Source organism: Myxocyprinus asiaticus, chromosome 21, assembly GCF_019703515.2.
Source record: "Myxocyprinus asiaticus isolate MX2 ecotype Aquarium Trade chromosome 21, UBuf_Myxa_2, whole genome shotgun sequence".
In the NCBI taxonomy this organism is placed as follows: domain Eukaryota; kingdom Metazoa; phylum Chordata; class Actinopteri; order Cypriniformes; family Catostomidae; genus Myxocyprinus; species Myxocyprinus asiaticus.
The window spans coordinates 2,043,004-2,070,177 of record NC_059364.1 but is presented as its reverse complement, the minus strand read 5'-3'; the positions used below and the strand labels follow the sequence as shown (position 1 = coordinate 2,070,177).

The 27,174-nt window shown below is 37.9% G+C and overlaps 1 protein-coding gene across 1 annotated transcript in view; it reads left to right on the top strand.

The window, feature by feature from the left end:
* The window catches only part of LOC127411975 (heparan sulfate glucosamine 3-O-sulfotransferase 1-like), a 70,416-nt gene extending 51,289 nt beyond the window's left edge, over window positions 1–19,127 (top strand). The window contains exon 2 of the mRNA XM_051647976.1: window positions 16,134–19,127. Within this exon, the coding sequence (XP_051503936.1) occupies window positions 16,294–17,223 (930 nt within the window). The 5' untranslated portion in view covers window positions 16,134–16,293 and the 3' untranslated portion in view covers window positions 17,224–19,127. The remainder of the gene's footprint in view (window positions 1–16,133) is intronic.
* Window positions 19,128–27,174: the final 8,047 nt, after the last annotated feature.

Below are 27,174 nucleotides of genomic sequence, written 5' to 3'. Positions count from 1 at the left end.
ATCTAAAGCGCAAAACATACAGCATGGCCAGTTGTAGTCCGATTCCCGAACAAATGACTCTCTTGAACCGGTTCTTTTCATCTACAGCGCGAAACATACAGTGTGGCCAGTTGTAGTCTGGTTCCTGAACAAATGACTCTCTTGAACCGGTTCTTTTAATCTAAAGCGCAAAACATACAGCGTGACCAGTTGTAGTCAGGTTCCTGAACAAATGACTCTCTTGAACCGGTTCTTTTAATCTAAAGCGCAAAACATACAGCGTGACCAGTTGTAGTCAGGTTCCTGAACAAATGACTCTCTTGAACCGGTTCTTTTAATCTAAAGCGTGAAACATACAGCGTGGCCAGTTGTAGTCCAGTTCCCGAACAAATGACTCTCTTGAACCGGTTCTTTTAATCTAAAGCGCGAAACAAACAGCGTGACCAGTTTTAGTCAGGTTCTTGAACAAATGACTCTCTTGAACCGGTTCTTTTGAATATAATTATATCAGTACTGAATTCACTGAATAAATCAGTAAATCCAATGAGATTCGTATTTTTTATTTCCAAACGTTTTTTCATCAAAAGCACAAAGTATCGTTAATAATGGAACCGTTAAGGAACCGGAATTATTAAGAGGAACCGGAATCGTTAAATTCCTTACAATTCCCATCCCTAAATATAAGGCAGGATCACATGCTTCACACAGAATGCAATCCAAGATGATAAAAAACAGACTATAAATCTTAAAAAAAAAAAAAAAAGAAAGCATCCTTTCCTTAAACAAATCAACAGAACTGAACATAGGTGCTGTATACTCACAGGAAACCTACAAAGAACCCAGACTGAAGTTTAGCTGTTATACAACCTGCTACTTAAATACTTAAAGATGTGGCTTTTTATTGTTCCGTTTCAAGGTGAAGTGTGAATTGTTGTGATGGTGATGTTTCATGCGGTATATTTGTGTTTCGTTGCATTCTGTAAATGTCCTTCAGTCTGGCTGGATGTTGCTGTGTGTATCTGGTATAATCTGAGAAACAGAGAAACATGTTGTCTTTCGAGGGTGAGATGCACCACGAGAAGCATTACAGTGTTTGAAGGTTGTGAAAGTGTGCTGAGAAAGAGACAAAGCATCCAACAGTACGAAGGTGCAAAGGGCTGATCTCACGAAACCTGCCAAGAACATGTCTGAATCACATTTCGGCCCAAAATCTTAAGAATAATACATTTAGTTTTTCATAAAGGAAATAAAGCCTATTTTTTGTATCATGAAGATTGATGTAAAGTGAAACAAATTCAATAGTATTAGTATTTATATATGATTGTACTATTTGTTGTGTAGGCCTTCAACTTATGCTGATATCATTTTTTAAATAATTGCATTATAGTAATCAGATTGATTGCAAGGCAGAATTGTCATTGGTCTTATTTCTTACATTTTATTTGTGCTAATCCATTAAAAAAAAAAAAAACTGTATTACAGTAATGAGAATCTGAGGATTAAACCAAATAAATCCAAGATGATCGAGTCAAAAGAAAATACACTGGACTCAATAATAATGTGTTCAATAATTTCATAATTGTGTGTGTTATGTATTTTATGCTTTATACACTGATTTTGGAGCAAGTCTGCAGAAGTTTATGGATTCGTAAGGGATTTAAACATTAACTGAGCTACTCTTATTGGTTGTTGAATGCATTATCAAATTATCCAAGATATTATTTCAATTTTAAGTATTTATACTAGAGCTGTGAATTGATTATAACTAATTAATCAAACAGTTTTCTTTTATTAATTGTGATTACTCATGGTACATTTGAAAACACATTAAAATTAGGGCTGTCAATCGATTAAAATTTTTAATCGAATTAATTATATGAGATGCCGATTAATCGAATTAATCGCAATTAATCGCATACATATTTGCAGAGAAAGCCCCTCAAGTAACAATAATTCAACATATAATGATTAAATAATTATAAATGTTATATTTAAATAATTGTAAATAAAATATCTATATTTAAAAAAATAAAGAAAATTAATATATATACACAGTGGTGTGAAAAAGTGTTTGCCCCCTTCCTGATTTCTTATTTTTTTGCATGTTTGTCACACTTAAATGTTTCAGATCATCAAACAAGTTTAAATATTAGTCAAAGATAACACAAGTAAACACAAAATGCAGTTTTTAAATGAAGGTTGTTATTATTAAGGGAAAACAAAATCCAAACCTACATGGCCCTGTGTGAAAAAGTGTTTGCCCCACCTGTTAAAACATAACTTAACTGTGGTTTATCACACCTGAATTCAATTTCTCTAGCCACACCCAGGCCTGATTACTGCCACACCTGTTCTCAATCAAGAAATCACTTAAATAGGACCTGCCTGACAAAGTGAAGTAGACCAAAAGATCTTCAAAAGCTAGACATCATGCCGAGATCCAAAGAAATTCAGGAACAAATGAGAAAGAAAGTAATTGAGATCTATCAGTCTGGAAAAGGTTATAAAGCCATTTCTAAAGCTTTGGGACTCCAGAGAACCACAGTGAGAGCCATTATCCACAAATGGCGAAAACATGGAACAGTGGTGAACCTTCCCAGGAGTGGCCGGCTGACCAAAATTACCCCAAGAGCGCAGCGACGACTCATCCAAGAGGTCACAAAATACCCCACAACAACATCCAAAGAACTGCAGGCCTCACTTGCCTCAGTTAAGGTCAGTGTTCATGACTCCACCATAAGAAGAGACTGGGCAAAAATGGCCTGCATGGCAGAGTTCCAAGACGAAAACCACTGCTGAGCAAAAAGAACATTAAGGCTCGTCTCATTTTTGCCAGAAAACATCTTGATGATCCCCAAGACTTTTGGGAAAATACTCTGTGGACTGACGAGACAAAAGTTGAACTTTTTGGAAGGTGTGTGTCCCATTACATCTGGCGTAAAAGTAACACCGCATTTCAGAAAAAGAACATCATACCAACAGTAAAATATGGTGGTGGTAGTGTGATGGTCTGGGGCTGTTTTGCTGCTTCAGGACCTGGAAGACTTGCTGTGATAAATGGAACCATGAATTCTGCTGTCTACCAAAAATCCTGAAGGAGAATGTCCGGCCATCTGTTCGTGACCTCAAGCTGAAGCGAACTTGGGTTCTGCAGCAGGACAATGATCCAAAACACACCAGCAAGTCCACCTCTGAATGGCTGAAGAAAAACAAAATGAAGACTTTGGAGTGGCCTAGTCAAAGTCCTGACCTGAATCCTATTGAGATGCTGTGGTAAGACTTTAAAAAGGCAGTTCATGCTCGAAAACCCTCCAATGTGGCTGAATGACAACAATTCTGCAAAGATGAGTGGGTCAAAATTCCTCCACAGCGCTGTAAAAGACTCATTGCAAGTTATCGCAAACGCTTGATTGCAGTTGTTGCTGCTAAGGGTGGCCCAACCAGTTATTAGGTTTAGGGGGCAATCACTTTTTCACACAGGGCCATGTATGTTTGGATTTTGTTTTCCCTTAATAATAACAACCTTCATTTAAAAAACTGCATTTTGTGTTTACTTGTGTTATCTTTGACTAATATTTAAACTTGTTTGATGATCTGAAACATTTAAGTGTGACAAACATGCAAAAAAATAAGAAATCAGGAAGGGGGCAAACACTTTTTCACACCACTGCATATATATATATATATATAAAATTAATCACACTGCATTAACGTGTTAAATCAACATCCCTAATTATAATATAATCAAATATATTTACTTATCAAAAAATTTGGTTAGTCATCATTTATTTTATTTATTTAAATATGTACATGTTAAAATATTCGCTATTTTTGTGAACCGAGTTAATTAGACACATTTCCAGAGGTATAAATATTTGATAAAAAATCAGTGGACATGCTGTAAATAAAAGTTGGGTAAAATCTTCTGGCTTTTTGCAGTGGACTTTTAAATAATAGCATCAAATTTGCAGATTAAATTCATATCAAACTTTGCTGGCAAGATAAACTTGTGTGCAGTCGAGTCGAGTGTGTGCCATCTGGAAATTTATATATTCCAATTTTAGCCACAGGATGTGTGGAAAAACTTTAGTGAAGTTTCAGGAAGTAAAAAAAAACAAAAGGATACTGCATTAATTGCATTATTTTTTTTTATTTTTTTTTTTTATGCAGAAATGAATGCAATAAATTTCCCAGCCCTAATTTCCACATATGGAAAGTATTTGTTGTAAAGTCTTTAATTTATCATGATTTAATTCAAAATGTAAAATAATTGCATTAAAGTAATCAATAAAAAAAATGACAGACAGCGATGTGCTGTCTCAATTCTCATTGGTTTTATTTCGTACATCTATTTACGATAATACAATAGAAATAATACTGTATTACAGTAATGAGAGTCTGAAGATCTCCAATATAGAATGATCACAAAACAAACAAACAGAAAAGCGAAACGTCCGGACGGACGGGAATAAAGAGAATTTGGAGGAAAATTCAATGAAATGTGTGAAATGTGTCAATTCAAAAGGACTTGATGGCCCTAGAATTAGGCAAAATATTTGTATTTATTTTTTTGGCTCTTGATGGGGTGAAATGTGTCCTGGACTGAAAATGCTGAGATAAAGAGGAAGTAAAAGACATGCTCTGTTAGTGTGACTGACAGAAAGAGTGCACGGGTAAAAAAAGAAAAGAGGGGTAAATGACAAGAGACCTGACCTGAGAGAGGATATTCCCATCATCCCCTCTGATCAGGATTAATGTACTGCATCACAGCAGACAGGAGCAAATCCAGTGCCGGATAATCTACCTTCATATCCAACTATCATTCCCTCTGCGGTCGACCGTATGGCCAAAATCTTGATATAGTTATTTTTGCTTATTAAATAGCAGTGCTGTTAGGCCTATTTACAAATGAAATACTTCATCTCATTTGATTTATTTCACTTTATATTTTGAACTTGGTGAACTGAAACCAGAAGACTTTTCATAACAAATGAACAATAATTCTGGCATCAGTGCAAAAACAGCTTTAAATGATGTAACGCTTGAGTTGAAAACAAAAGACTCAAAACGGTAAAACTAGTATTAGAAATTACTTAGTATTAGTATTAGACATTTCAACTCTAAATACTGACTGGATGAGCCGTTGTAAATAGCTAACTATGATTGGAAAGGGCATTTTTAAAGGAATATTTCGGGTTCAATATAAGTTAAACTCAATCGACAGCATGTGACAGTCTTTTGAACCTGGAATATCCCTTTAACGTTTTTTGGCCCTCATCTTAATAAGGCTAATTTCATAGCCTTTTCATCTTTTATGTATCCCAAATGCACACAATTAAATAATATTTTCACATTTTTTTGTAATTTGGCAAAATTACAGCTGTATTGGAAATCACGCCCAATAATATATTCTTATATTTCCCTTGATTTTTCTTTTTGTTTCATATTTCATCTCAAGCATGCTCTTCACTGACACTTTTGTGCAATTGATTAACAAATAAAATGATAGAAATCATTTTCCCACAATAAATATTGAAATAGTTTATTTCACTCTTTGTTTAGATGATCATAGTAACATGTAATAATTTTTATTTTTAGAATTGATTATATATATATATATATATATATATATTATTTTTAATTTTTTTTTATTTTCTCCCCTTTTCTCCCCAATATGGAATGCCCAATTCCCAATGCGCTCTAAGTCCTTGTACTGGCGTAGTGACTCGTCTCAATCCGGGTGGCGGAGGACCGCGTCTGAGACCGTCAATCCGCGCATCTTATCACATGACTTGTTGAGCGCGTTACCACGACGTAGACGTAGCACATGTGGAGGCTTCACGCGATTCTCCGCGGCATCCACGCACAACTCACCACGCGCCCCACTGAGAGCGAGAACCACATTATAGCGATCATGAGGAGGTTACCCCATGTGACTCTACCCCCCCCTAGCAACCGGGCCAATTTGTTTGCTTAGGAGACCTGGCTGGAATCACTCAGCACGACCTGGATTCAAACTCGTGACTCCAGGTGTGATAGTCAGCATCAATCCTCGCTGAGCTACCCAGCCCCCCCCCCTTTTTATTTATTTTTTTATAAAAATCAACATCTGGGATATGAAAGTGCCTGAACTTCAAGAAACACCCATATACTGCCCAGCATCCCATCACTCTATCCATCCATCTCTCCTCTCGTACCACTCAAGTAACAAACCTCAACAGCTTTGCCGCGGGGCATCTGGCACACACGTCATCCACTTAAATCTGTGTTCGGTTTGCATTGCATGTGTGAATGAACACATGTCTTTTAACAGCATTCCACTGGGTCAAACAAATGAGAGTGTTAGTGAAATGTGAGTCTCTGCCCCAGACAGCACACAAACAGACCGCTGTCACTGCACATGCTGGGAAACAAAATCAAGTTTTAAAGGTTCCAGGTGGATATTACGAGCACTTTGCCAGGATTGTAGCTTCAAATCTTTGAAAATATTCAGATGATTAAAAGCATCTTAGTAAACTAAAAACCCACAAGCAGAACTGTATAGTGTGCTATATTCTGATTTAGGACTGCAACTAATGATTTTTTATTTTATTTTCTCCCCAATTTGGAATGCCCAATTCCCAAAGTCCTCATGGTGGCGTAGTGACTCGCCTGAATCCGGGTGGCGGAGTACGAATCTCAGTTGCCTCCGCGTCTGAGACCGTCAATCTTATCATGTGGCTTGTTGAGCACGTTACTGCGGAGACGTAGTGCGTGTGGAGGCTTCACGCTACTCTCCGTGGTATCCAAGCACAACTCGCCACACACCCCACTGAGAGCAAGAACCACATTATAGCGACCACGAGGAGGTTACCCCATGTGACTCTACCCTCCCTAGCAACCGGGCCAATTTGGTTGCTTAGGAGACCTGGCTGGAGTCACTCAGCACACCCTGGATTCAAACTCGTGACTCCAGGGGTGATAGTCAGCATCTTTACTCACTGAGTTACCCAGGCCCCTGCAACTAATGATTATTATCATAATCGATTAATCGAACAATTATTAGAATGATTAATCGACTATGTGGCCGATTATTGCAACGATTAATCGTTAGCTCTTAACCAACTATTCAGCTTGTGCCTCAACTTAAAAGGTTGTATTAAACATGCTTATTAACAGTAAAGAGGACAAAGTCATCTTTAAAAAAATACCTCTAAATTACATTCACTGAATTACAAGGAAAAAACTTAGATATAACATTGGATTTTTCAGCCAAGCCAGCTCACAGACAAGTAAACAATGGCTCATTTTTTAGAGAACTCCCTAAGGTAAAAGCAGATTTTAGCTATTTTGGGCTTACAGCAGAACTTATCAGAGCATAAATAGACATTTTTATTTGATGACTTACAGGAATCATATTTCACTTTGTGATTCTTTTGAAAATCTTATAAACTGTGGTATTAGTGCAACAAAATAAACTATAAAGTCACATTCCTGAGAGTGAGAGCTTTCATTTGATATATGACTTGTCTATTTAACTGCTATGTGAAAGACATTTATTTTCATATATTTCTACCACATGACCTCTAGGTGGCGCTGATTTGCGACGTGAATGTTTACAGTCCTTATTTTGTTATTTTATGTCACATAAATGCAGAAGTGATGTTATCTCTGAAAAGTTCAGATTCTAAGCTTTCAAATGATACCTCATATGTCTGACTTATATATAGGGAAGATTTAACGTTTTAAGCGTAAACTTTTTTCGCAATATAGCGCCCCCCGGTGAACCACATCATATTATTTTGGGAAAATGTTGGCACACTCACGTCATCTTAATGAGATCAGGCTGACTTTCTAAAGTGTTCATGTAAACTGCTTCACCAAAATGTGACTTTTTTTTTTTTCTGCACCGTTTTTTGGTTTTGTGAGATACAGTGGCATGTCAAAACAAAGTGAATGTCATAGTAGTCAGTTATTGGGCAGAATAAGCTGCAAAATGAACCAGACTTTATACCAATAGTCAAAAGTCTTGTTATGTGAGACAAATGTATCTTTATACACAAAACGCGCACCTGGAATTATCCTATAGCATGAGAGCAGTAATGTTTCACCCCGTCTCTTATGTGCGTCATCATGTTATCACACTCTGATTGTGCCTCGTGCCCGCTCATCAAAGCAAATCCTCTTGATCAGCTGTAAAAACAGTTGTGATATTGTGGGAAAAGAGCATCATCATATCAACTTTACTGGATTAATTATTGCTTTATGCTGATGGCTCTCAGATGAGGCTCTGCTAAGCATCAGTGCTGCCTGTTGTTTCCTCTCGTCCTAAAAAACGATGGAGAGTCGGAATGAGAATGAGATCCGGAAACGGCAGTCTCCGGTAATTAGCGGCTCTTCGCGTCCCTTGGAGAGACCTGTAGCTCAACTTGCACATGTGTACATACGGCCGCACACATTAATCATGACTGAACTTTAGTCAGAGAAGCATTGTGTGTGCAGACAGTAGATATATCAAGAGCTGTCATCTGCTAGCTTCTGAAAATAGATTCAGATAGAACTGTGTACAGCTGTAAAAATGTAACTGTTTGTTGGAGAAATAAAATTGTATTCTTAAAGGAATAGTACAATTGTCATCATTTGTTGTATGTCATATGTTGTTCCAAACCTGTATGACTTTATTTCTTCTGTAGAACACAAACTGAAAAATACTTGTACTCCAAACATGACAAAAACACCCTAAAAATACATAGTTTGTCCATGCAACTTATTCCAACTATGTTTTCTGAAGACATACGAAAACTTCGTACCCTTCCCACCCTTTTTGACCAATGAAATTCCAGAATTTTCTATGACCTTTTCAGGCGTTTGTGATTAACTCAATACAGATCTTTAATGAATCACTCTTGACTGATTTGCTGTGAGACATTATGATCCATCATTGACCCAACAGAACGATTCTCTCACCAGTTGGACATCATTATGGCTCGCGAGCAAGTTTGAGGGGCCGTTCGCACAAAACTAGTTTTCCATCTGTCTGCGCTGTTTTTAAATAGTTTTTTTTTTCTTTTTATGTAAGCATGCACTTGATGGACATCTTTGACCCGCGCCGCATCTCAATGTATTTTTCAGCATTTTTTGGACGCCGTGTCTGGTTAAAAAAACGTCAACTTTTAAAAAAACATCTTGATACACCTGCGTTCTGTTATCTGTTTGTTGTGATGTGTCTAGCTTCTTTTGTTTTTACCCCGCAAGAGTTATTTCCGAAAAATTAGAATATGGTGACATGCCAATCAGCTAATCAACTCAAAACACCTGCAAAGGTTTCCTGAGCCTTCAAAATGGTCTCTCAGTTTGGTTCACTAGGCTACACAATCATGGGGAAGACTGCTGATCTGACAGTTGTCCAGAAGACAATCATTGACACCCTTCACAAGGAGGGTAAGCCACAAACATTCATTGCCAAAGAAGCTGGCTGTTCACAGAGTGCTGTATCCAAGCATGTTAACAGAAAGTTGAGTGGAAGGAAAAAGTGTTGAAGAAAAAGATGCACAACCAACCGAGAGAACCGCAGCCTTATGAGGATTGTCAAGCAAAATCGATTCAAGAATTTGGGTGAACTTCACAAGGAATGGACTGAGGCTGGGGTCAAGGCATCAAGAGCCACCACACACAGACGTGTCAAGGAATTTGGCTACAGTTGTCATATTCCTCTTGTTAAGCCACTCCTGAACCACAGACAACGTCAGAGGCGTCTTACCTGGGCTAAGGAGAAGAAGAACTGGACTGTTGCCCAGTGGTCCAAAGTCCTCTTTTCAGATGAGAGCAAGTTTTGTATTTCATTTGGAAACCAAGGTCCTAGAGTCTGGAGGAAGGGTGGAGAAGCTCATAGCCCAAGTTGCTTGAAGTCCAGTGTTAAGATTCCACAGTCTGTGATGATTTGGGGTGCAATGTCATCTGCTGGTGTTGGTCCATTGTGTTTTTTGAAAACCAAAGTCACTGCACCCGTTTACCAAGAAATTTTGGAGCACTTCATGCTTCCTTCTGCTGACCAGCTTTTTAAAGATGCTGATTTCATTTTCCAGCAGGAACTGGCACCTGCCCACACTGCCAAAAGCACCAAAAGTTGGTTAAATGACCATGGTGTTGGTGTGCTTGACTGGCCAGCAAACTCACCAGACCTGAACCCCATAGAGAATCTATGGGGTATTGTCAAGAGGAAAATGAGAAACAAGAGACCAAAAAATGCAGATGAGCTGAAGGCCACTGTCAAAGAAACCTGGGCTTCCATACCACCTCAGCAGTGCCACAAACTGATCACCTCCATGCCACGCCGAATTGAGGCAGTAATTAAAGCAAAAGGAGCCCCTACCAAGTATTGAGTACATATACAGTAAATGAACATACTTTCCAGAAGGCCAACAATTCACTAAAAATGTTTTTTTTTATTGGTCTTATGATGTATTCTAATTTTTTGAGATAGTGAATTGGTGGGTTTTTGTTAAATGTGAGCCAAAATCATCACAATTAAAAGAACCAAAGACTTAAACTACTTCAGTCTGTGTGCATTGAATTTATTTAATACACGAGTTTCACAATTTGAGTTGAATTACTGAAATAAATGAACTTTTCCACGACATTCTAATTTATTGAGATGCACCTGTATACTCATTTGATTATTTGGTTTATATATTTGAAGTTAAATGTCAAAATGACTTCTTAAGTTGTATGAAGCACAAATGCACCTTAAGAAATATGACAATTGATATGACAGTTAATCCTCACAGCCCTTCAGCAGACAATTAATCGTCATAATCGCAATTATTTGTTTGACAATTAATCGGTAACCAAATTTCATAATCGTGACAGCCCTACACATACGACTGTCTTTTTTCTCACTTTGTGCTCATAGTTCTGAATGAATACATCGCATCTGGTCGGGCGGTCGCATACAGTCTAGTCGCTCAAGTTGAAATATTTAATTGCGGCCGAAGCCAGAGATGGACTGGGAAGAGAAATTGGCCCGGGATTTTACATAGTAACTGGCTCAAAGGACAGTCGCTGTCCTTTTCAGCATATCGCAGCACCGTTTTGTGGCCCGTTCTGCATAATGTGGCGGCTCATTTCAGCTTATCGCGGCTCATTTGCCCATTTCGTGGCCGGCCCACAGGCCCGCCCGGTTCTCCCAATGGCCAGTCCGCCCCTGATCGGGCCCAAAGTGCGTCGGCCCACCAGGAAAATGCCTGGAATGCCCGATTACCAATTCAGCCCTGGCCGAAGCTGAAATCGGATGGTCGGAATGGTACGGAATCCTTGAACTGCAATGTGAAAAAAAAAAATTTACGATGATTTTTTTTATTTTTACGTTTTAGTGTGTTCCTTAACCTATGTCCTACTTTTTATTTTCTTGGGCAAAAAAAAATAAATTTGCATTATTTTTTTTTTTTCTCTCTGAATATTTTTTTTTTCTCATGTATCAGAAGACTTTCTAACATTATATTTTTTTTCTTGATTAATATTTGCAAAACATTCTTGTTATTGTATTATGCTATACCTATAAATCAACAGATAAGTACCACAGACATTGTCACCTTTTAAGATGTCATGCTTACTATAGTGGCACCTGGTGGCAGAGATTGGTACCACATGCTAATTGTTAGCTAGCAAGAAAAACATTCTCATGTGTTGCCTTTTGAGGAGAATTTTCTTTAGAGAGAGAAAAAAAAAATTCTGAGAAAAACATTTGAGAGAAAAAAAATATTTCACAGAGAATAAATATTTCAGAGAGAGAAAAAAAAAATACAGTAGGAAAAAAAACAATTCTGGGGGGGGGGGATGATTCAGAGATGAAATTTAAAAAAATCTGAGAAATTTTTTTTTTTTTTTTTATTGTTTTTTTTTTTTTTACTTCAGGGAGATTTTTTTTTTTTTTTTTGCCCAATAAAAAAAGAAAAAAAAAGAAAAGTGGGACATAGGCTCTGGAAGGTTCTAAGACACCTAAAATAAATTCACCTGGTGAATTATTATTATTATTTATTTATTTTAATTTGCGGTTCAGGGCTTCCGTAGAATGGAACCTGACACAGCCCCTGTGCGACTCTCCATTGGAAACGAATGACTTTTGTCGGCTGCACATACTTTTGTTTGTTTTGTTTTTTTGTTTGTTTTTTTTTTTGTTTTTTGGAGCTCAGCAGCCCCTGGTCACTATATGCATTCTGCTAAACATCTCCTTTTGCGTTCCAAAGAAAAAAAAGTCATACAGGTTTGCAACAGCATGAGGGCAACATGAACTAAATGATGAAATAACACTTTTGGCCACACTTGTAATTGTCTGAATGTCATTGCATTAGATGACAAAATATCAAAGTGTATTTTATTTTAAAGAAAGCGCAAGCACACTTTGCAGGCTTAACTCATAGAACTTTGTTAGTGTTGAAAATGAAGACATACAGCAATGTGACACTCTGTGTTTTTCAGTGTGTTGATAGTTAATGTGCTGAACTCCACCTGTGTGAACTTGAGGGGAACTGACTTTATAAATCCACTAAAAACCCCAGCAGTAAAGTTGGTTCTCATACTTGTTTTAATTATTTTATATCTAATGCGAAGTGTGCATCTAGTGACAAATATTTTGAGCCACTGTATAGCTTCCATACCACCCACAAGCATCCCGCAGCAAGGTGAGATCAGAGCGCTGCTTTAGTGGCTGTCAGCTGCATTGGTTTGGACGGTAATCTGGGTCCTGCATCATACTGTGAGCATTAAACCTGGCAGCTCCTGTGCTGTCTCACCCCTGACAGGCAGACAGTCACGTCACGGCGCATCAGCTACATCAGTTAGTCTCAGCCAAACACTGAAGCACTCCCCTCCACTCCTCATCTGTACATCCATCCCTCCGTCCTCGCTCACAGATTACAGGCAGAGACACTAGCAGGTGTCGAATACTGGCCGTACGACAGGAAGATGTGAATGAGAGAAAGCGGGCACAGACAGTGAAGAAACAAGGCAAAGTTTGAGCTTCTTTTGAAAAGGAGGGTGAATCTCTTACCCATAAACATGCTGTGAAATTTAGTGACAGCCCTGTTTAGGACCAGCAAGATGTTTTGCATTGTGACGTTGTTTTCATGTAAATTTAGCATATTTTCCTCCCAAATTAGTAAAGTGAGTGCATATGTTACTTTTGGGTTTTGTTGCAATACACAATTACATTCACACAGAACAATGATTTGAATACACCTCAAATACTATGACTAAAATAACGAAATTGAAAACGTTTTTATCAAAGTCAAAAATAAGTGGTGTAACCATCTCATTAAAGGCTGAAATGAAACATTTTTGTTTAAAAATATGATTTATATTTAAGAAGGTTGGTCTACCTAATCAAAGTCAGGTGGTGTCACTAAAATGCAGGTAACAAATATCAGATAATTAAAATGTTTACGAAAAAGCACATTTTGTTTAGGTCAGATGGAATAACCCTAAGAAAACTTCTTAATATCCGTGACTCAAAAATTCATAAAATGTGTATAGATTATTTGAAATATTTGAAAACTTTTTAAAAAATAGCTATAAAAGTTTTTTTTAAATATTTTTACTTGATGGGTACACAACTTGACATCTTTTTAGTCATTAAATCATTTATTTTATTTTATTTTTTGGTAGAAAATGCTGTGTGTTTTTCAAAAATGTATAAAACCAACATGAACACAAATATAACATTTCTATGAACTTGACGTGTCTTTTTAAACTATATTTTTTAATAGATTTCTCCTTTTTATAACCTCGGACACCCGTATTTGTTAAAAACCCAGATATCATAAAAATAAACTAAAATAATTATTATAAAGTACATTATATATTTTTAAATACATTAATAAGAATGAGGATATATATGTATATATATATATATATATTTATTTATTTTTTTATTTATTTTTTTTCATCATGAAAAATAATGACACAATGCAAAAATTCTTAATGGTCCTAAAAACATGCTTCATTTTATTTTAGCAAAATTACATCTCTTATTTCACTTGATTTTGGGGTAGAATATGACCTGGACTTCTTGAATCGGTTTTGTGAGATTCATGCACGAAACAATCCAAGATCTTACTGACTTGAACAGGAAACCAGCAAGACCAGTCAACATCTAATAACTCAATCAGTGAAAACCGTTTAAAGTGGCAATTCATTGTTAACTTGGGGATTAATAACTTGACTTGACCTAAGTGGAGTTTGGATAAAGCGTTCTCAAAGCTGAAATCAAGTCATGTAAATGTGCCTTCGTGAAAGAGCGCGTTTGGCTGTAATCTGTAATAGTCATACGGTTTAATCAGTTTGAGTGCGGCAGGTAAATGCCATGGAAGTGACCTTTTACCAGCCAAATATTTTGACTGGAGGGTTTGGCTGTTTAGTCTGTATGAGGAGGGTCTGTTAGCGGAGTCTTTATTTGTTATGCCTTGAAATCTGATGAAGCGTAAAGGTCAGATGTTTGTGAATTTGCATGGGATACTTTGAAAGTCTTTGAGCTCAATCAGCGAGTTCCTTAGATTATTCCTCGTTCCTCGGCTCTCCTTCCTGCTTGGATTTGACATGGAAGACTTTGACCGTGGCTGTTCTTTAAGTCCGCTGAAATAAAAGTAAACATTCCCTCGACTGCACTGGGCTTTAGTTGGTGTATTTAGGGCTTGCTCAGACTTGTTATCTTCGCAGTTATCCAGGGTATGTGTTTAGTGTGATCTAAGAGGGCTGTGACAGACTGGATTTATAACACTGCTTTCGAGGTATGTTGTGACCTGATTGGATTCCCAGAGGAACTCTGGGTAATCTTTTGCGCAAATGTTTTTGCAGAGTAGAATAATAATAGGTTTTTATAAGTACACTACTTCCATATAAAATAATTAGCTGTGGCATTTATTTCTTTATATCTGCTTTTACCTTAGGCAGTTTTCTAAAAAAATGATCCATTGTTTACTTGTCTGTGAGCTTACTTGTGTGAATAATCCAGTGTTATATCTTAGATGTCCAAAACAAAATATGCAGTCCAGAAGGAAAAGCATACAAAACAAATTATCAGAAAAATATGTTTTCGACTATTGATGACCTAGATTGAGCTTCTAGTCCACTCAGAGGCCGAGATATTCAATGAAACAACGAGGGTGGTGCTTGAACTGAAAATTAGACTGAATGTCTATGGACGAGCACATCGGTGAGGGCTAAAATGTGTTAGAGCGCCACCTACATTTCAGATCTGTATATTGTGATGGAATGTAATAGAGAAATTCTTTGTTCTAGTGCTTTCTGCCATCTAGTGGAATGAAATGAGACTTTATAAAGTGAGGTAGAGTGAAAAGAACCACATCTTCCTGTCGTACGGCCAGTATTCGACACCTGCTAGTGTCTCTGCCTGTAATCTGTGAGTATATATATACTTTGTTTATCATAAGATTATAAACACATACAATATTATTTATGAATATTTGGAGTGTTTTTTTTATTATTATTATTATTTGGGGTTTCTCTGAAAAATGAGACCCATTTTTTGCAATTAGTCCACAGTATGTGTGAATGGTGAGCTTTTAAATTTGAGTGGTGCATTTTTGGGTTGCCGCACACAATTTTCACAGAGTTTAAGGGGTTAAGTGATAAATTAGAATTTAGTTTCACATGTCAAATTTGGATGTTTAGACTATATGGGCCACACACAAAAATGTCTTTGGCTTGTGTCTATGAAACATTTTGCAAAATTTGTTTGGTGACAAGATGGTGTCTAGATGATACATGCCAAATTTTGTGCAAATTGGACCAATAGCTTTTGGTCATGTGACCAAAAGTTGACAAAAGTATCTCATAAAGGTGGATCTACCCATTTCAAACTGACCTGGCTCTTTTTCACACCCTCAAAACTGATGTTACTTTCCATGCAATTTGGATTGAAATCCATACGGTTCTGGCGTTATTTTTGAAAATGTAAATTAGCTTGTGCGACTTCGAGGATTTGGAACTTTCCGTTCAAGTTTTGGCTCTCTGTGCTTTACAGTCTCTATGACACCCAAACTGTTATTGTATCTCTGACCTGTATTCTGTTGTAGTCTACATAATAATCTACTCCATATATCTTAAGTATCTTAGTATGTTAACTTTGCCCTCCTTTCCTCTTCCCTTGTATTTTCCAGATGTCCTGTGGAGTGATGACCACACCCTCCGTGACCTCTATCCAACTCTACCAGCTTGACTCGCCTTTGACATAAAAACTGTAGCACGTTTAACACTAGCACGCCACTGATTTCTATTCCAATTCGCTGGATTCCTGTCTGTCTACTGGACTTCCTCTCCATGGCCAGCTTTCTGAGCTCTGTGCTCTTCCTGGTGCTCCAGACCTACGCCGCCCCACCAGAGTACATCCAGGTGTGGCCCAGCGGGACAACGCCGAGCCCAGGAGAGTTTGACAATGAGACTGTCACCCCCTCTCTGGTTCCCCCTCCAGGAACGAGCAAGCACACTCCACACAGCATCATCATCGGCGTCCGGAAAGGAGGCACTAGAGCGCTGCTGGAGATGCTGGATATTCATCCTGAAGTGGCAGCTGCCGCCACCGAGGTTCACTTCTTCGATTGGGATGAGAACTACGCCAAAGGCTTTGAGTGGTACCGGGAGCAGATGCCGTACTCGTACCCTCATCAGATCACTGTGGAGAAGACGCCGGGGTACTTCACATCTCCGTTGGCGCCTGCACGGATACACGCCATGAACGCTTCCATCAAACTCCTGCTGATCTTGAGGGACCCAACGGAAAGAGTCATTTCGGACTACACACAGGTCTACTTCAACCGTCTGGAGAACCACAAGCCCGTACAGGCCATCGAGCACATGCTGGTAAAGAACGGCGCGTTAAACACTCGCTACAAGGCGATCCAGCGCAGCCTTTACGACGTCCACATGAGGAACTGGCTCCAACACTTTCCCCTGGAGCAGATTCACATTGTGGATGGGGACACTCTGATTCGTGACCCTCTACCGGAGCTCCAGAGGGTCGAACGGTTCCTGGATCTGCCACCTCGGATCGTGGCGTCCAACTTCTACTTCAACCAGACCAAAGGCTTCTACTGCATCCGCAGTGATGGCCAGGAGAGATGTCTGCATGAGTCTAAAGGACGTCCGCACCCTCCTGTCAACCGCAGTGTGCTGCGACAACTGCGCTCGTACTTGCGGCAACACAATCGGAACTTCTACCGACTTATAGGACATAACTTTAACTGGCACTAGTGGAAGGAACCTTTGTCGAACTCGCTTCTCAACCAATAACAGTCGAGTTCAAGGGCTGATTGATAGTGATGTTGAGGACAATTACAGATGGATGCATCTTTTCAAGCTATTCCCTCATTGACACTTCTCTTAAATGCTTTCGAGCTGCTCCAGAGTCTTCGGAACTTTAAATTGTAACAATTAAGATGATGTTAAAACAATGACTGTGGTGGGAAAGATCTTTGGCGTCATTTGTCTTTGTTGTAACAAAGTTACCTGAGACAGAGTGTGACAAAATGGTTGAACATTGAATATATTGTTTTCTTTTTCTCTCTGTTCGTTTGATATTCTTGTTCTTGATAATAAATGGTTCTGCTTCCAAAATGAACCCTGAATATCTTATTTTCCTCAAGTCTAATTTGCTGAAACCTGCTGTTTAGCATACGTGTTTGTACAGTGCAGCCCAGAAATCTTAAGGTAATGTTTGATGAACAACTATATTCCCATTCCTAAACCTTTCTTATTTTTACCTTGACTTAATTATTATCAAAGAAGCTGTGAACGCAATATCTCCTCTTGATAAACAAACTGTAACTGAAGTTAAAGGAATCATTCATTCACTTTTATGTCATTCCAAACATGTATTACTTTTTTCTTCCCCAAAATGTTCCCCTCCACAGTAGCTGGGTCAATAACGTGCTCATTGTTTTGTCTATTTAAGTTATTTAAAAATTTAATTCATTTTTATTCTTTAACCTCCTGAGACCCTGCGTCCACATGCGTGGACATTTATGTTTTGGCTTAGCTATATGCAACACGTAATTTAATTTCATTTAAACGGGACTGATCTCAGTTCAGGAGACTCTGTGCTGTCAGTAAAGGGTTAAACTTTCAACGCATGTCATGTGATCAAACAATATGCTGTTGATCATAGAGGAGTTTGTCTTTGGGAGAAACACCAACAAAACTACATCTGGTAAGAAACCTCATTATGTTTTTACATTGAAACCTATTTGAGTTAAAAGAGCAGAGTTTCTAGTTTCATCCGATATGCCATTTTTAAAATTTTAGCGATTTATTGTGAAACTCCACTCTGATAAACACAGTGACCACATATGTGGACTGTATGCTCAGTTTCAGTTCACATATCCTATATTTACTGTGCATTATCACATTGAGAATTAATGGATGCATCTAAAAGCTGAAAATGTTGCTTTCAGAGGCTTTATATGGAGTTAGAATGAAAATATGAGTGGTGGTGGTGTAGTGGGCTAAAGCACATATCTGGTAATCAGAAGGTTGCTGGTTCAATCCCCACAGCCATCACCATTGTGTCCTTGAGCAAGGCACTTAACTCCAGGTTGCTCCGGGGGGATTGTCCCTGTAATAAGTGCACTGTAAGTTGCTTTGGATAAAAGTGTCTGCCAAATGCATAAATGTAAAAATGTAAATGTAAATAAGGTGCGTTTCAAACTGTTCTGAGACCAGTGCAGATAGACAGCACACTGGAGGTTAAGTAATTCACTAAATAGGGAGCAAGGGAGCATCCTATAGCTCTCTATGCAGTTAAGTGCATTCACTCCTAAAATCTGATCAAAAGTTCAGTTTCAGGCTGCAGATGATGTTTGGATCACTCAACATGTTTGACAGACATGTGACAATGATAATCAGTACATAGATTCAGAATTTATAATGTATCATTTTATTTTAACATGGTTGACAGTGATGTAAAGTCTGTAACATCTCAAAAACATGAATAATCAACAATCCTGGAAACATCATAAACAATTTGATTAAAAAAAATCTGACTTTCCATTGCTTGATATTATTTAAAATTTCACAACGTAGTCCTGCTGTACACATATGTGGACATACATTTTTAGGAAAACTATTTGGTCTGAATTTTTTTTTTATTTTTATTTATTTATTTTTTTTTTGTGCATTTTTCTAAGGGGCTACTAGTTACAAATCAAAAAGGGAGATGGAAAAAAGCACACAGCTGTCACATAGGGGTCTCAGGAGGTTAAAAATGCAATTCACAATACACCTCTACTATAATGAACTTGCCAGAGTCACTGTGATATTTCTTCTGGGGTTTAAAGTAAGAAATGTCATGTGGTGTAACCATCCAGACACAGTGTAAAAATAAAAATAAAAAAATAAAATAAAATTCTAAAATTATTAATTTTTATATTCATTATTATTAAATAAATGTTGGGATAAGTAGTGCAGAATAATAATAATGTTTTATTATTTCCTAAAAATTATCAGATACTATTAATAATAATAATTAAAAAAAAAAAAAACATTAAAAAAACATGTTTTAACTGTTGTTGTTTTTTTTTTTTTTTGTTTTTGTTTTTTTTTTAATTAATAGTATAGTTGTGAACACAAGTATTTCAGTACATTTTAATTGATGGTTATATCACATGACATTTTTAAGGTCATTTATTTTTATTTTTAATGTAGAATGCTTTTTTTTTTTCCCTTTTTTGTATATATATATATATATATATATATATATATTAAAAGCCAACATGGACACAAAGATTACATTTCTAAAAACTTGGTGAATAATTAATTACATTTCTGTTCCTCACTTAAATCTATGGAATATAGTGCACAAATTGCATGGACTATTTTAATGTTGCTTTTATGGTGATTTATAGACCTTTTGTGTCCTTTGTTTGGAGCTTGACAAACCCTTGATCTCTGCTTGCTTTCATTGGGGGATAAACGGAGTGAACATTCTTCAAAACATCTTTCGTTCTGTGTAAGAAAGTCATATGGGTTTGGAATGGTATGAGGGTGAGTAATAGATGATCGTAAACTGTGTTAAATGTAAACACAGTGAGTGAAGTCGAGCTTGAACTGTCCTGTGTGGATTATCAGTTTGTGGATGTCAGGAAACAAGAGTGAGAAAACAGCTCCTCAACTAAATCCTGTTGTTATCTTTTCCATCTGTTCCTCTTCTCCTCTAACATCCTATCTTTATCTTTCTCATCATTTTTCCTCACTTGTGATTTTTGAAACTTACACTTTTAGCGTGTGTGTGTGTGTTACTGTTCAAGTGTGATATGGTGGAGATTTTAAATGGTATTCTTGGTTGAATTTGGGAATTATGCAATGGTGACACTTTCGAGAAGCTGAACTCACTATTGTCTCGAGATATGGACGACTTCTGAAATCAAATCCTCAGATTCCAAACATGTGTGTCTCTCTGTCCTGTTCTTTCTCAACATATCAAACAAATCATCCAAACACTGATGTAATCGCAGCTTCTTCATTGATATTTTTGGCTCCAGATATTCAAGGGGCAGCGAATTGTGTGAGGAGAATAACCGCAGTTGTGTTATGAATGTTAAGAATGCAGATTAGAGAGGATAATATGCATATGCAAGGAAACGTTAAGAGTTCATTCAAAGGCATTCTGAACATTTCTCACTCCGTGACACCTTCAGAACTGAACTTTAATATGTTCTCCTGAGCTTTAACCGCTTTGAAGGTTCATCTTGAAAGTGTTGCTTTGTGTGTTTTCTGAAGTACAGTATCGACATCTTCCAGCATGAAAACTCCCTTCCACTCAGTGTTAGAGAGTAACTAAAGAAAAAGATTAACTGTGTTTCTCAGTAGCTGTTTTTCAAATACTGAAGCTTTACCGGTAACAAGCTACTGTTTCCATTGAGTGACACTGAAGTGTGACAAATGTCTTATTGTTTTGTGCTCAGAGCTTTACAACAGAGAAAATGAAAGAAAAATCAAACACACTCTCCTAAAAAGCCTTCTCTGTCACATGAAGTGCTCGAAAGTCTGATTCATTTTAGTGAATCGGTTCGTTCGGAGGCTTCAGATTCAATTGCCTGTGTGGTGTTTTATGTCTTTAATAAGTTACAAGAAGTCAATTTTAGAAGTCATAAATATTAGTAAACATGTCACAGTAACTTCACCCGGCAACAAAGATAGGCTACTTCGTGATCGGTTAACACCAGGGTGACCAGACATCCCGGTTTATCCGGGACAGTCCCGATATTAAGAGGTGTGTCCCGGTGTCCTGACAATTCTCCAAAAAAAATGTAATTATGTCACAGTTTCAGCTGGTAGGCTCACTGTTTTTCTATCATTAAATATCCTCAATGTCCTTCTCGCTATTGTCTCTGGTATCATTTCATTTTTCATTTTATATTTATTGCCATTTGCACAGGTACAAAGCAGTACAGGTACATTGGAATTCTTGTGCGTAACTCTTAGAGACAAATTTGATAAGAATGACACAATAGGGGGCCTGGGTAGCTCAGTGGTAAAAGACGCTGGCTACCACCCCTGGAGTTCGCTAGTTCGAATCCAGGGTGTGCTGAGTGACTCCAGCCAGGTCTCCTAAGCAACCAAATTGGCCCGGTTGCTAGGGAGGGTAGAGTCACATGGGGTAACCTCCTCGTGGTTGCTATAATGTGGTTCGTTCTCGGTGGGGCGTGTGGTGAGTTGAGCGCGGATGCCACGGTGGATGGCGTGAAGCCTCCACACGCGCTATGTCTCCGTGGCAACACGCTCAACAAGCCACGTGATAAGATGCGCAGGTTGATGGTCTCAGACGCAGAGGCAACTGGGATACGTCCTCCGCCACCCGGATTGAGGCGAATCACTACGCGACCACAAGGACTTAAAAAGCGCACTGGGAACTGGGCATTCCAAATTGGGTGAAAAAGGGGAAAAATTATTTTATTATACGGTTTTATTATATAAAAACTCTATCTGGCATAGCCAGTAAGATAAATAAAATTTCAACCCATTCATAGACCGTTGAGTGTGTGAATTAAGTGTCCCTGCTATGAGTAAGATGAGAGGTGTAATATTTCCCTCCAGCCTCAATGTCGTTTGCAATCAGTCTGACAGTGGCTGGAAAAAAAACTATTACAAAAACGTGCCTTATGAGTGCCGATCCTCATTGGACTTTGATGTCTTAAGTTATATCCTGAGTTATTCCACCTGAACAGAGAGTGAGCTGGATGATTTTGATCACTAAGAATGCTCTGCGCTTTTCTCCTGCAATGTTGTGTGTATAATATTTCCATAGCATAGAGAGTAGCTCAGAGCCGATGATTCTCTCTGCAGTTTTAATGACCCGTTGAAGTGATCTTCTTTCAGCCTGGGTGGTATTTCCAAACCATACGGTAATGCCGCTGGTGAGAATACTTTCAACAAGTCCTCTGTAAGCCTGGGTGAGGGGCTGACGGCTGAGTCCGGACTTCTTCAACAGCCTTATGAAGTAAAGCCTCTGCTGTGCTTTCTTCACTATGGCCATGGTGTTATCAGCCCAGCTCAGGTTTACCGTCATGTGAAGGCCTAGAAACTTGACTGTCAGCCTGCTCCACCTCAGACCCTTTAATGATAAGAGGCAGCAGAGGGGGAGTTTTCATCCTAAAGTCAATAATTATTTCTTCAGATTTATCTATGTTAAGAACCAGGTCATTTTCCTCACCATAGTCTATGATTCTGCTCACCAGTTCCCTGAACGATGATTCGTACGATGAGTCCAAGTATGGTCGTGTCATCTGCATATTTAATGATGAGATTGTTATCCTGGGTAGAAACACAGTCATGCGTGTACAGTGCATAAAATTTAGGGTTGAGGCAACAGCCCTGCGGAGTTCCGGGACGTTGTTTCCCATCCTCACCAACTGTGGTCTGTCTGTAAGGAAATCCAAAATCCAGTTACATGTGGATGTTGGCACTCTAAGGTCTGCCAGCTTCACAATCAGTTTCGTTGGTCACATAGTGTTAAAGGCAGAGCTGTAATCCAGAAAAAGCATGCGTACAATGTTCTATTCATGTCCAGATGTTCCAGTGTGGAGTGAAGTACCAGTGCTACTGCATCATTCACTGATCCAATGTATCTGGCACCGTAGACTTTATGGATCAGCTTTTCAAAACATTTCATGGCAACCGATGTAAGTGCCACTGGCCTAAAGTCATTCATTGTAGATGGATTTGTTTTTTTTGGAACCTGTACTATAATAGAGGACTTAAAAGATCATGGGACTATTGCTTGTGTGAGTGAAATGTTAAAAATGTCTGTATACACACCTGCCAGCTGGTCAGCACAGGCCTTCAGGACTCTCGGCGACACACCATCCGGTCCTACTGCTTTTCGTGGGTTTACCTGCTTCAGGGCCCTGAGAACCTGTGTGTGTGTCAACTGCAGTGCTGTCTACTCAGGGTTACACAGGGATTTTGAGGGGGTGTCTTCATTCAATCTGTCAAATCTGGCATAGAATCTGTTGAGATTGCTTGGTAGTGTGGTGTCTCTGGTCTCTATCCTACTTGTGTTTCTCCTGTAGTTAGTAACAGATTGAATTCCCTGCCACATACTTCATGTATTGTTGTCCTGGTAGCATTTCTCAAGTTTTTGGAAGTATGCCCTTTTTGCAGCTTTGATGGAGTTTTGTAGCTCGTATCGGGTCCTTTTATACTCTACCAGTATAACGTTTGCAGAGAAGAGAAGCAATTCCGTTTTACTTTTTTGTTGATTTTTTTTTTTATTTTGTTTTATTTTTGTTGATAATGTAAACAAGTTGTTTTGCAGTGAATGTTCATTTCCCCTCGACCACGGAGGTAAATCTGTCAATGTCATGCTCAGACAGCTACACTGTGCTTTTCACATCGTGCAAGCACTTAAATGTTGAGATGTGGGAATTGTGTTTTGAATTTTGTTAAAATGTCTACCTGACATGACAAGCCATTTCATAATTACACATGCAGTGTGACATCATATGGGTAGAATAGGCGACATGGAATTTGTACATAACCACATTTGAGCTTTTTTTTTTTTTTTAAGTTGTGTAAAACAAAAGATAAAATATACATTTTCACAAACTATATATACAGTTAAGTGCAGAAGTTTGCGTGCCCCTTTTGTTTAATATGTTTTCACCCCCCTTTCAGAATGTATACAAATATAAGAGAAAAAAAGATCATATTTTTTTAATGTAGTTCTGCCCTTCAGAAGCTACATAAAACAACATACAGTGTGAAAGTTTGCATCCCGTTAGTTCTTGTGTTGCCATCTTGAGCATCAAGGAACATTTGCACCTTTTGTAATAGTTGTGTATGAGGATCTCAACATCATGTAGCCACTGTTGGGGAGAGCTCAAATGTGCAGAAGATGCTGGAAAACCAAAGAACACACAGGATCTGGAGGATTTTTCTTAAGAAAAATGGTCCGTATCACTACTCAGGACAAAGCAGGGACTCATGAAGAATTATTACACAAACAGTCATTGATCATCGAGAAAGCAACGCACCATATTAAGAATAAAGGGAATGTAAACTCCTGGTTTGAGACTTTAAAAATCTGATCACCCTAGTTAACACACGAGTAATGTTCAAGTCAAGCATGACAAGCAATATAAGCTTCAACAACCCTACCAGACAACATATCCAAGCATTATAGCAGGTAAACAACTTCGCCAAACGGACAACAGATAAAAATCCATCCAGACTGTTGTCCTGAACTGTGTGAGTGTGACTGACTGAACTGTAGTTTCTTCTTTTTAACTAAAACAGCACATTACCGTCATCTACTGTTTACATGGGAACGAAACAGCCGGTTCTTCTTTCCTGTGTTTACGGACATGATGTAATGACGAAAGGTTGTACGTCATGAGCCAGCGATTTCACGGCAAACAGCTCAAAATACAAATCACTTTTACAGGCTTAGTGAATCGTGGTAAGGACGTTGTTTTGAACATGCATGGTGCAGCTTTAAGTTAAATACTGCTGATCACTGTTTTCAATTTAGTTATTAAATTAGAGCGTTTGGTTAAAGTAGCTCATTTTATATGAGTTACAAGGTTGCATTTGTTGACGTTAGTAAATGCATTTGATATCATGAACAAGAGGTGGGCGATATCCTGGTAGACATGATAAACTGGTAGAAAATTGGCAACATTTTGGATTATCGTCTGTATCACGGTTATGCAAAACCGCCACTGCATGGCAATAAATGTGCACATCATTTTATTCACGTAACGTACGTGGTACACATTCTGTCAGAGAAATGGAGGAAGATGGAGCGGCTTTATGTGAGACTGAGATAATATTTCAGCGGCCGCCCAAGCAAAATTTCAGGCCGCCGGAGCAAATTCAATTACGTTTATGTCACGTTCTGAACATGCTTCTCATCAGACACATGCAGCTGTGTTTCATGTGATTTTCGTGCACGCTATCTCTGAAGCAGGCTTCCAGAATGGGCTCCACAGACACTTGCGCTACTCAATCCGGTTTCAATCGCCGAACAAACTTCAAAACTTGCGTGACCCATTTGAATTCTACTTTTGAGGGGGTTTTTTTTAAACCTTAAAGCACTATGGAGGAAGTCAAACATCTCAAAGGGTGAGAGAGCACGACATTCTAACCAACACTGACTAGGAAAACAATGTGTCATGTGCCAACAATTGTGTCCTCTGTCATGCAGATTTTTTAAACTACACCTCATCAGCCTTAATAAAATTCTGTTCGAATGATGTTAGATATTAGAAAACAAACCAGCTTTGCTTTCAGATATTCAAATATTGTCTACAGATGTGACTTAAACCATTAAGAGCCTATTGAAGTGTTTTATAATAATAATAATAATATAGTCATCAACATCAGACTGAAATTTAGGTAACGTTGTGGTAAGGTTGATTACCACTTTTTGAATACCACCAATTATATATATATATATATATATATATATATATATATATATATATATATATGAGGAAGTATAGTTTTCATTTATAAAGTATTTTATTTTAAAAAAAAAAAGTTTTTTTTTTTTTTTTTTCAAAAATAGGCATTACAATATGATTATTTAATAAATAAACCAATGTTTATTGATTTTTTTTTTTTTTTAATTTTTATATTTAATTAGATCGTAATATATATCGCTATCGTGATATAAAATTAGTGAAATCATGATATAAGATTTTGGTCATATCGCCCACCCCTATGAACTAACAATGAACAATATTTTTCACAGCTTTTGTTAATCTTCATTACATTTATAAAATCACAATTGTTCATTTTTAATTCATAATGCATTTACTAATGTTAAAATATACAACTTTTCATTTTAAAAATATTCAAATAGTATGTATGTATGTTGAAAGTAACATTTACCAAAATCAACGAGTGCTGTAAAAGTATTGTTCATTATTAGTTTAACTAATATAGTTAACTAATGTTCACAAATGCAACTTTATTTTAAAGTGCTACTAGTTCACTAATAGTAAAGTGTTACCAGTAAGTGATATTAGTTGTATTAAAGGGTTTGTTCACCCAAAAATGAAAATTCTCTCATGATTTACTCACCTTTAAGCAATCCCAGATGTGTATGACTTTCCTTCTTCAGCAGAACCGAAGTGAAGATTTTTATAAGCACATTTCAGCTCTGTTTGTCCATACAATGGAAGTAAACAGGTGCCATTAGTCTGCTGGCTGTTTGACGGTCCATAAAGTAATCCACACGACTCCAGTCAATCAATTAATGTCTTCTGAAGCAAACCGATAGGTTTGTGTGCAAAAAGTAAATCGATAATGAAAACTTTATTAACTTAAAAAAATCGCAGCAGTCAACACATCACGTGACAGAAGTGCAATTGGCGCGTTCACACCTGAAGTCGGAAGCATGCCCTTTGTTTACAACAGAGGAACAAATGGCAGGCGAGAGTTAGGGTGTTTTCACACTTGGTCCGTTTCAGGGGTCCGTTTCAGTGGTCCGTTTCAGCGGTCCATTTCAGGGGTCCGTTTCAGGGGTCTGTTTCAATGGCCTGTTTCAGGGGTCTGTTTCAGTGGTCTGTTTCAGGGGTCTGTTTCAGTGGTCTGTTTCAGGGGTTCATTTCAGCGGTCCGATTCAGGGGTCCATTTCAGTGGTCCGTTTCAGTGGTCCGTTTCAGCGGCCCGTTCAGTGGTCCGTTTCAGGGGTTTGAGTGC